General features: G+C 39.8%; 1 protein-coding gene across 1 annotated transcript in view; it reads left to right on the top strand.

Moving 5' to 3' along the window:
- The first annotated feature begins 1,161 nt into the window (after positions 1-1,161).
- Positions 1,162-11,468, top strand: part of LOC107733253 (vigilin-like) — an 11,606-nt gene continuing 1,299 nt past the window's right edge. Inside the window, exons 1-17 of the mRNA XM_016544817.1 lie at positions 1,162-1,253; positions 2,442-2,513; positions 4,125-4,239; positions 4,330-4,493; positions 5,347-5,562; positions 5,758-5,964; positions 6,110-6,325; positions 6,427-6,633; positions 6,809-6,916; positions 7,676-7,780; positions 7,900-7,978; positions 8,073-8,212; positions 8,527-8,631; positions 8,734-8,847; positions 9,626-9,712; positions 9,796-9,927; positions 10,230-10,448. Of these exons, the coding sequence (XP_016400303.1) occupies positions 4,164-4,239; positions 4,330-4,493; positions 5,347-5,562; positions 5,758-5,964; positions 6,110-6,325; positions 6,427-6,633; positions 6,809-6,916; positions 7,676-7,780; positions 7,900-7,978; positions 8,073-8,212; positions 8,527-8,631; positions 8,734-8,847; positions 9,626-9,712; positions 9,796-9,927; positions 10,230-10,448 (2,175 nt within the window). The 5' untranslated portion in view covers positions 1,162-1,253; positions 2,442-2,513; positions 4,125-4,163. The remainder of the gene's footprint in view (positions 1,254-2,441; positions 2,514-4,124; positions 4,240-4,329; positions 4,494-5,346; positions 5,563-5,757; positions 5,965-6,109; positions 6,326-6,426; positions 6,634-6,808; positions 6,917-7,675; positions 7,781-7,899; positions 7,979-8,072; positions 8,213-8,526; positions 8,632-8,733; positions 8,848-9,625; positions 9,713-9,795; positions 9,928-10,229; positions 10,449-11,468) is intronic.

Raw genomic sequence — 11,468 nt, 5'->3', positions numbered from 1 at the left:
CCAAACAAAGTAGTTTCGCTTTCACAACAAAACACACAGCGACTCCACAACATGGCCAACAATACTACAGCGAGAATAAAGGTTACGCCTTCTTTCTTTGCGTGAACGTTTGGGCGGCGTTATGCAAATCTTCTCACATCGTGACGTAGACATGTGGGGTGTGTTAGAACGAGCCGTTTTAGGTAGGCATGGCTGACTCTTAACTTTTATAAAGAATATCTCTTTGGATTTGAGACTTTAGTCTTTGCAACTTTACAGATCTTCTTTATGCACCAAGAGCTTGTAACACTCCAAAGAGAAAGGAAAAATTGAAATCGCATCATATGACCCCTTTAAACTGCATTTTCGGGACAAAAGTCCCTTGTCCATTTAAATACTTAAAAAAAACAATAAGACATAGTCCTTAATATTAATATAACACAGCCAATACTTACTTGAAAATGCCAAGACAACAAATATATTTTTTAACTTGGTATTTTATATATTTATTTAAAGATGTATTGGTAAAATCAAAGTCCGGACCATTACGCTGAATGACAATTTTACACTTTGGAACATTATTTCCCCCATATTTTGACATTTTGTTGTCACAAAAGTTATTTGAAAGATTAAAGTAGACAATTTACTTGCATTTAAGATGTTTTTTTATGCATTTAAAATGACTTTTGTAAATGTAGTTTGATGCGGACACCAAAATGGTGACGTCTCGTCTTTGACCCATGAACGAATCAGTGAATTTAAAAGATTCGAGTTACAAAAATGAATCCAAATACCAATCCATTTTAGTTACTTAGTAGATAAACGCTTTTGGTATATTTGAACATATGTTTTAATAAAGTACTTTTAATCAAGGTTTTAATACAGTATGAGTTATTTTGACTTCCCTCGTTGTTTATTGAGGAATAATTCATTGTCTGATTCATTATAAACAATGCACTCACTTATCGCCACCTACTGCTGCTGCTGCTGCAACCTGCGGAAAGAATGAACTGATGAAAAGATGCAAACGATTTCTGGTAAAAAGATTCAAAATACTCTCACTGAGATGAATCTAAATCCCCACCACTACTACATGTTACAGCCGTTCCTTTTCAGAAAGACATGTATGATCTGTAAGGGCAATGTGACGTGAGGGAATGTGATTGGAGGAGGCTTGAGCTATATAACTCACAGACTGCTGCTCCTCCCTTTCGCCAGTGGAGTTTCACTACGAGCTTCTGCACCACACAGGGCAGACGGGAACACAAACACAAGTAAGTCACAATTCATTCCGCAAATCAATCTATATGCATTATACATCCGACAGTCTGCATTGCTTCCTCTTGACTTCTGATGCACGCACAATCGCACATCGTTCTGAATGTTTTGCCATTAAAATGTGCTCTGGCTCGACTCCATGTCAATTTCTCCCCACTGCTTCACCCTTTGCTCTAATGCCTACGTGGACTTTGTGTGGACAATCACTTAATGCTGATCTTGACTAAACATTCACATTGGTCCATCAGCAAAGGCCGTGTTTTCAGTGTACACTTGTGAGACGTTGTCATTCTCGGGACATTAGGTTTATAAAGGATCAACACGAGTAAAGTTTTCCAAATCCTTTGCGTGTTAGCGCTCGCGCTAGCTGGTGTACGTGTCACTATGGCGCACGCGCAGCTCAAAGTTTACTGGAGTTGGTGTCTAGCCAGGACAAGTTTTTCATCGCCGCAAAGCAACAACAACAACAACAAAAAACTGTCGTATTTCACAACAACACACGTTATTAGGTTCGATTAAGTATGTGCCCATCCATTTTTAAATGTGAATAATAGTGAAATTATGAAGTGTTAAACGAGAAATTCGTCTTTCCTACTCTGTTAGCCGTTAGCATGGCGTGTCATGAGTTTAGGTAGCGCGCATGTATACAACAGGGTGCACATTTTACATACGAAACTCGTTTTTAGACACACAAACCATTTCTTTATTATGTTTGTTAAACTATTTCGCCAGCTGTTTTTTTTTTTGTCATTCTAAGAGTGAATGTAACGTAAATCCGCCATATTTAAATCTGACATACGCAGGAATGGCCACGTTAGCAAGTCGGAGAGCCGCTGGGCCATTTCAACACTTAAGAAACAATTTGTTTTTTTGTTTAGTTTTGCATGTTTCACAGTCTTTATATACATTTATTTGAGAATGTATCTTTTCAAGCGTGTTGATGATTTAGTATTTTGAAACTTGTGTAAGGAAAACTGAAAAGTAGGTGACTGGACCAGTCCTTTATTTCCTATTACCAATTTTATTTAATGAATCACATTTGCATGTATTTAAATAAGAATTATGCAAGGTCTTAAGAAATGCAAATCAATCATGCCACGTGTAACTAAGTTCTGGCAACCTAAAGTGGTTTTGCATCATTGGAGACATTCTCATTTTTTTTCCTTTTCCATTTTCTGTTTTAGGCAAAAGCTGGCAGGCTGACACGTACGGGCAGCTTTACAGGACGGATTATCTGGTAACTGACCATTTAGCTGGTAAGATTATTGACCACTGTCTTTGTTTCTACTAGATTCATTTGCTGACATGACTAATGCTTGCTTTGAACCACAAGATGCTTGTTTGTCTTGTGTTTATACCAATGGGTCACAAGTTGTTCAGCCTGATCTTTAAGATCAAATCACATCTTATGAGTGATCATATGATTTAATAAGTGTTATATAAAACTAGTCATTTGAGCATTTGAAGGTTTTTTTTTAGTGTTTGGCTTGTGGATCAATTCCCTTGGAGTGCTTGTGCCTTGAGCTGTATGTATGTGTCTGAAGTTTTTAGCCTCTGGGTCCAAGTCTTTAGGAGGCCTGTAGAGGAAGAGGCCCTGGCAGGGGCATGCAGGGAAGCTCAGTAAAACAGCCTTGTACTGTGAGGTTTGCATTTGTGGGGGTTGAGGGGCCAGATTGTCAGAGTGAACTGGAAGGAATGTTGTATGACTTAATACGCGAGTGATAGTTACCCCAAGAGTTACCTCTTCTATAGATGATAGTCTTCCATTTTACTGTATCATTTTGCACACCACTTTCGCTGCCTATTTTGTATTATTCTTGAAGAGCTGTGTTAGTCTTTGACATCGAAATTTCTACAGCGAATGAGTGGTCTGGTCTTTCAGGGCTCAAGGCCTCATGGCTGTAACCGTAGCCTCAGCATTTATAATCTTGTCGTTTCCTCAGAGTCCTGTACTGGGTGTAGGGGAGCAGTCTACCAAGTAGATATTTCACTGAGGTGTGGTGTGCATGTTTTCAATTAAATGTGAGCGTGCTTTGTGGAACGTTTATTTACAAAGTAGAAACGTATTCTTTTTGCTGCTCTACATACTCGGGGTACAGTAAATAAGGGTTAGTGGGGAAATCCTCTTAGCTTTAGAGCTCGTTCAACTAACTCCGTGGCTTAGAATTAGCCCTTGGCCAAGGTAACAGACGGGCAACTTTGACCTTCCACAAAATGGATCAGTTGCATTAAAATTGCTTCTTCTGATCGTGTTCTCTTATATTGTTTAGAACAAATCACACTGTTTTGTGAAATTAAGTTATTTTCCAAAATAGTTTATTTTTCTCCCCTTTCTTTAAAGTTGTGATGAAACCGAAGTAGTAACGAATTCGTGATGAAACCGAAGTAGTAACGAAGAGTAAAGTTCTCTGTTTTGACATACATCTATCTAAATTAAATGAGTTATTGTAAAAGAAAAAAAAAATTGGACTGGGACTTCGGTCCATTGGTTCTTGGTTGGATGGTGGCAGTTTTTAAGAAATGGGTTGGGTTTAAGTGGACTAAATGTTTGGAGAAGTCCGGCAGACGGCAGCAGAGAGAAGTCTATTTAACCACAAAATTGAGTTGTGACATTTTGATAAAAAAATAACGGGGTAAAACATGAAATTTAAACCTATATGTATTAATTGTTCCCAGTACGATCAGTAACACGAAAAATAGCTATGGTGAATATCTTTTCATAGTTTTTTTTATTGTGAAAAGGTTTCAGCTCCACCCATGTTGATAAATGGTTGTTTTAACTGCTAGTGTGTATTTTGTTTTATATCTGTCGTAATGCCAAACACTGTTCCTTTATACAGTAATTACATGTTATCTTTTTCTCTTAGTGGCACACTCGGACTCCGTGTAAACGTGGGATTTCGACCATGAGCTCAGTCGCTGTACTTACGCAAGAAAGCTTTAATGAGCATCGCAGTGGCCTTCTGCCAGAGCAGGTCAAATGTATGTGGCCATTTTAGCCATTTCTGACTTACCAGTAACCATTCTCTGGCAAAGTTAATGTTATATTTTGTACCTCTCTCTTCCTATTAGCTGCTGTGGCAGGCCCTAGTGGTGCCGAAGATGAGGATAGCCTTCCCACCTACAAGGATGCCTTTCCCCCTCTGCCTGAAAAGCCTTTGCCAGAGGGGGTACAGGAGACTGGAAATGCCTGGACGACTAAGATCAAACCTCTCAAGTCCTCAGTAATCACCCAGGTACAGTCATCAAGCTTGTTACAGTCACTATTGTACCTTGGGAATTAGTGACAGGCTATATGCTCAATTGTCATATCGTCCTATCGTCAGCCTGTGAGATCGCCGATACACGATATTACGCTAATTTATTTATTTATTTACTTGGTTTCATTGCCGAAAAGTGAACCAACTCCAGCGTCAGGCCAAAAGCAGCCGAATGTTTTTAATATGACTGAATTTGTATTTAACATAACAATTTAATAGAAACATTGTAAGTACTAATTATAATGCTTACATTTCCTCAGTTATTCAAAAAGCAGCTACAGAAAACGAGCAAAGAACATTTACATTACCAAAGAACATCATCACTGACTCAGTCTAGCGCGAGTTTATGCGGTTTAAAAAACATTCCCAGTGAAGCCATCTACACTGTATGATGAATAAATCTTTTATACTTCCATCGCATGTGCATCAACCCTTTGTTGTTTATGATGTGAGAATTCGCAAGTCAGAATTCAGTCAGCAAGCGCGCACTGGACAACAAAACTCTCCTGTTTCAGCGGTGACTCATATAAATGCCTCTGATTGGCCATTGCGTTCAGAAACTCAACAGAATCGTGTGTGATTTGCAGTTATATAACATGCAACACTGTAAAATCGTGGAGAAAGGAATATGATGGAACAAATAAGCCCTAATATTAATTGGATGCATTACTAGCCTAAAAAATAATAACCGTCTTGCTATTAGCTAAGGCATCAGCCACAGGCAATATCTCTGACTATCATCAATACACTATACTATCGTCTATCGGCACAACCATATCAGGGAATATTGATTCAGGGGTTTGACTGGTTTCCACTTTGTGAAATACAGGTTTTCCATGTGCCTCTGGAAGAGCGCAAGTACAAGGACATGAACCAGTTTGGAGAAGGAGACCAGGCTAAAGTTTGTCTTGACATTATGCACAAGACTGGAGCCCACCTGGAACTCTCCATGGCTAAAGACCAAGGCCTCTCCATTATGGTCTCTGGGAAGCATGACGCAGTCATGAAAGCCCGCAAAGAGATTGTGTCCCGACTGCAGACTCAGGTAATATGAAATATTATATAATAAAATAGTATAGGGTTTTAATGAAATATTACCGGTATATAGTAAAATAGTATAGGGGTTTAATATCAATGTTTTATCGCTAATGGTCATGAAGATAACCTGATAATGCCTATCAGCTTGTCCGTGTAAGCCAGAATTACAATATTTGTAACTTCTGTATTTACTTGACTACAGGCTTCAGCTACTGTGGCCATCCCCAAAGAACATCATCGCTTTGTCATTGGCAAGAGTGGGGAGAAGCTGCAGGAGCTCGAACTGAAGACTGCCACCAAGATCCAGATCCCTAGACCCGAAGACCCCAGTAACCTCATCAAGATCTCTGGAACCAAGGAAGGCTTGGAGAAGGCCAAGCACGAGATCCTGCTCATCTCTGCTGAGCAGGTCTGAAACGTCATTTCAGTTTAAGCTGTTTTTTTTTTTGCTTATCACACAAATCAGATGATGTGGGATAGTGCTAATTATTTATTTACTCATTTATTGAGTAATAAACAACACTGTAAAGGATGGTTTCATTAAATCATTGCAGGATAAGCGTGCTGTGGAGAGAATGAACATTGAAAAGGTGTATCATCCCTTCATCACTGGAGCTTATAACAAGCTGGTGGGGGAATGGATGCAGGAGACAGGAGCCCGCATTAATGTCCCTCCACCAAGTGTGAACAAAACGGAGATCGTCATCACTGGGGAGAAAGAGCAGGTGGCCCTGGCCATGGCCAAGATCAAGAAGATTTATGAGGAGAAGGTCAGCAATGACCAAAATCCACAGTATGCTTCTGAAACGCAGGGCTGAATTTCTATGTGAAAGAAGTAATGATTTTAAATGTGGCCTTTTGCTCATTTCAGAAGAAGAATGCTACCACTATTGCAGTGGAGGTGAAGAAATCTCAGCACAAGTATGTGATTGGGCCTAAGGGTAACACCCTGCAAGAGATCCTGGACAGGACCGGCGTCTCGGTCGAGATCCCACCCCTCGACAGCAGCTCAGAGACCGTAATCCTGCGTGGGGAGCCAGACCGGCTGGGCCAGGCACTCACTGAAGTGTATGCCAAGGTAAACAAGCTCGTTTTCTTCTCCCCTGCATGTATCAGTACAAGAATTCTTTCCCTCAAGCTCTCTTTTGCACGCTTCTCTTTTAGATTTAATTTAGGAAATGTATTGAAAATCTTACCGCAGAAATGCTATCAATTTGACTGTGTAACCTTTGACCCTTACTCTTTTTCTACAGGCCAACAGCTACACTGTGTCCTCAGTCTCTGCTCCCTCTTGGCTTCATCGTTTCATTATTGGCAAGAAAGGACAGAATCTGGCAAAGATCACACAGCAAATGCCCAAGGCGAGTCAACTTTCCGCTAATCAAGTCAGAGTGCTAAGCCAGATTTCTCTATTGTCTTGCTCAATGAGGGAAATGTGTACATGTGGCTTATGTTCAGTAGATGTTTTTGACCAGAGTAACATGTCAGAGTGACAGTACAAAGGTCACAGTAGTTGTGTCAACCTGCATAGGTAGTTTAGAATGACACTGGAATCTAGCCAAGAAGAAACACCCAAGAGTCGCAAATACATTAGTTTATTTTGTATTAGTCTATTAAAATAATACATAGCCAGATGCTATTGTATGAGTATGTATTGTATTGTATACACCCTCATGTTGTTCCAAACCCGACAAAACAAAATGTCTTGTTTGTTCACGAAACACACATTTTTAATGAAACCTGAAATATTTCTGTTCCTGTATTGAAAGACTTTTACACTAATCTTGACGCTTCATAAAGACATGTTAAAATGAATCCAAATGAATCGTTTAATTGACACTTCTGAACAGACATGATGAACTGAATTAATTTAGCCTGTTATTTGCATATGAGCATTCATTAATGCAGATACATTGAACTTCTTGAAGCATCAAAGTTTTGGTGGAATGGTCTATGAATGGATGGACAAATTCCTCGGGTTTTATTAAAATCTCTTCATCTGTGTTTGAAAGATGAATGGAAGTTTTATAGGTTTGGAATCAAATGAGGATAAGTAAATTACTGAATTTTGAACCATTTGAAATATCAGGTCAGTAAGACTGCTCTGTGTTTATCAACAGGTGCACATTGAGTTCACCGAGGGAGAGGACAAGATCACGCTGGAGGGTCCCACCAAAGATGTACAGATAGTACAGGGCCAGATTGAAGCCGTTGTTACAGATCTGGTAAGACTTTAACTTCCCTATTTCAAGGCAAATGCTTTCACTTGCGTTGTTATATTTAGGCATATATTGGCCTCAATGTGTCCTAAACAATTTGGTTGATTTTCATGTATTTATAAAAGGTTAGCCGAATGGACTACACAGAGATTAGCGTGGACCCCAAGTTCCACCGACACTTAATTGGGAAAGGCGGTGCAAACAGTGAGTACAGCTGTTTTGATGTTTATAGCAGATATTATGTGAACACATTCATGTATCCTTCATAAACCCATTTTTTTCCCCCCTCCGCATCTAGTTAACCGCATAAAGGAGCAGCACAAAGTGTCAGTCCGCATTCCACCTGACAACGAGAAGAGCAACCTGATCCGTATTGAGGGTGACCCCCAGGGCGTGCAGGAGGCCAAGAAGGAGCTGCTGGAGCTTGCGTCACGCATGGCAAGTTGGATAGATTTGTAATTGAATAAAGCAGGCTCTGTTTACCATATTCTCTCCACAGTGTTTTTTAGGTTAGTGTTTACCAGTTATGTGCTTGTATCGTTTGCGTTTGTCTTAGATGATTTACTTTAGGTTACGGTCTGCTGTAAATTTATTTGCGTAATGCTTAAATTGGAGTCAGGTGCGTGTGTAGTTAGTGGAAAAAAACATCCGTAGGCTCTACAGCCTCAGAGTATAAAGTCCTCTGGGCTATTTGCTGGAGTTGCCTGGCAACTCTTGACTGAAAGTCTCTAAGAATGTCATGATTTCAACAGGAGAATGAGCGTACAAAGGACATGATCATTGAACAGCGTTTTCATCGAGCCATCATCGGACAGAAAGGGGAGAAAATTAAGGAAATTCGGGATAAGTTCCCTGAGGTAAATGTTTTAAGATACATGGCATATTTTTTCAATGTCACATTTCTGTGTCTTATAATAAAGAGAACTTTTTTTTTTTTTTCTTCTCCTCCTTGCTTTCAGGTTATCATCAACTTCCCTGACCCAACGCAGAAAAGTGACATTGTACAACTGCGTGGGCCTCGCACCGAGGTGGAAAAGTGCACAAAGTTTATGCAGAAAATGGTGGCTGAAATGGTACACACACTTTTTTTTATTTTTTTATTTTTTTCCCTTTCTAATTTCCTGAATTTTCTATTGCCGAGTCTCATTCAACTCCGTAATTGCTGAGGTTGGGAACACTATCAGGAACACTAATTTTGGCAATGGCAAGGTTTCATTCCACTTAACATCTGGGATTTTTCATTCTTGTTATTTCCACAACGCAATTACCTTATCTATTATAATTCTATCTATTAGAATATATTTATTATACCATAGGCTGCAGTTCTGTCGTCTGCCTGGTGGATTCAGAATATTTAATCAGCTGGAAAAAGTTGTTCTGAAAGTTATTCCATTTTGTTTCTCTGTGTGCTTATTGCTGTGACGTGCTTCCCTATTCTCATAGAATTAGATTATAAAAACTATTGTTAGGTGCAAACAGGCCTTACAATGTAGTATCTTTTTTTATTTTTATAAACTCATTCAATAGGCAATGCGCATGATATGAATTGAAATATGAATTTCGACATCAGCACACGTGGTACGCAGTACTCTGTGCATCCTATTTTATTTTTTTATTTTTTTTAAAGCACACATACTCTTTTACAGTATACACATAACGTCTGGAGATTCACTGGACAAGGGTGAAACTTTATTGCGCAAATTCCAACCGCTGGTGTTTATGCATGCTTTCAAATGGAGTATACTGTGGCAGGCTGTGTGTGTGTGTAAAAGTACATTTTGGTCTTAACAGTCTGATACGACCGTCAATTTTAGCATTTCCTAAACCGTCTTATTTTTATGTTCTTTCCAGGTTGAGAACAGCTTTTCTGTCTCAGTCCCCATTTTCAAGCAATTCCACAAAAATATAATTGGCAAAGGAGGAGCAAATATAAAAAAGGTAAGAAGTTACTTTTTAGGATTCTTGCACGTTCATCCATTTTCAGTCTGTTTACTTACTGGCACTATTTCTCTTTTTTTCAGATCCGCGAAGAGACTAACACTAAGATTGATCTGCCTGCGGAAAACAGCAACTCTGAAATGATTGTCATCACAGGAAAGAAGGCAAACTGTGAGGCCGCAAAAAACAGGATCCTGGCCATTCAGAAAGAACTGGTGAGGTTTTTATTTGTTTGATATTAGTTGTATTTTTGAAATGTCAAGTTAAAAGTCTTCCCTTGTATTACTGTTAAGAAGTACACTACCTTTAAACTTTGATTTCTGAAGGATCATGCGACCCTGAAGACTGGAGAAATAGCTGAAAATTAAGCTTTGCCATCACAGGGAAAAAAACAACAACATTTTAATATTACAATGGAAAACAAATTAAAATAATACATAGGAGGCTTATTTCAAAAACCTTGTGCATTTGGATGGAAGGGAATGCATGTATTTATTTATTCATTCATTTTTTGCAGGCAAATATTACAGAGGTTGAGGTGTCCATCCCCTCAAAACTGCACAACTCCCTAATTGGCTCCAAGGGGCGTTTTGTGCGTTCCATCATGGAGGAGTGTGGTGGCGTGCACATCCATTTCCCAACAGAGGGCTCTGGCATCGATGCAGTGACAATCAGAGGCCCAGCGGAGGAGGTAGAGAAAGCCAAGAAACAGCTGCTGTCCCTGGCAGAAGAAAAGGTATGTCTGAAGGGATGGGTTTCCTTCAAGAACTTGGAACTTAAAGCCGGTAATGCTGATGTTATGCTTGGAATGTCATCTGGGTTCAGGGTTTGTTAGTACAAGTTTCCAAACTGCTTTAAACACAAGGCCAGTCATTATTGCTCTAATAACAACCGAGTTAAGAGATTACTTAAAGGGGTCATATGATGCGATTTCAATTTTTCCTTTCTCTTTAGAGTGTTACAAGCTCTTGGTGCATAAAGAAGATCTGTAAAGTTGCAAACACTAAAGTCTCAAAACCAAAGAGATATTCTTTATAAAAGTTAAGAGTTAACCACGCCTACCTAAAACGGCTCGTTCTAACACGCCCCCACATGTCTACCTCACTATGTGGGAAGATTTGCATAACACCGCCCAAATGTTCACGCAAAGAAAAAAGGCGTAACTTTTATTCTCGCTGTAGTATTGTTGACGCTGCAGCCATGTCCTGAAGACGCTGTGTGCTTCATTGTGAAAGCGCCGTGTGTGACGCTGTGTTTCGTTGTGAAAGCTAAACTACTTTGTTTGGTCTTCCAAAAGAGGACGATATCCGCTTTGTTATGCCTAGAGCTGATCTGTGCTGGTTGCTGAGGGAATACATCAACTTTCACCGTGGACAAAGCGGAGTGCAGCCCGCCTCAGCTCACTCTATCCTGGCCTCAGTGCACGCTAAGACGGGGCTTCCCCTCACGGTAGGCCACTGTGTTTTTCTTTGCCACTGAAGATTCAAACGTGAGTTTTGGGCAGTAGAGTAGCACTTGTTGTTTGTCATTTCTCCGATCACAAATGCAGACAGAGTTTTATGTTTACGCGGCGCGATGCAATGCAACGCGTAAAAAGACAGTATAAGTCATTATAATCAGTAATTATCTTTTGTGCGCTCAAGTTCGTCATTTCAAATGTAGACCCGCGGCAGGCGCACTCATAATGGAAGCGACGCGGTCGCGACGCGCTCATTTTTTCCAGGCGCGTCCGCGCCGCATCGAGATAAACACATTT

The sequence above is a fragment of the Sinocyclocheilus rhinocerous genome, unplaced genomic scaffold (genome assembly GCF_001515625.1).
Source record: "Sinocyclocheilus rhinocerous isolate Xijiao unplaced genomic scaffold, SAMN03320098_v1.1 scaffold2867, whole genome shotgun sequence".
Classification (NCBI taxonomy): domain Eukaryota; kingdom Metazoa; phylum Chordata; class Actinopteri; order Cypriniformes; family Cyprinidae; genus Sinocyclocheilus; species Sinocyclocheilus rhinocerous.
This window is presented reverse-complemented; position numbering and strand designations above follow the sequence as displayed.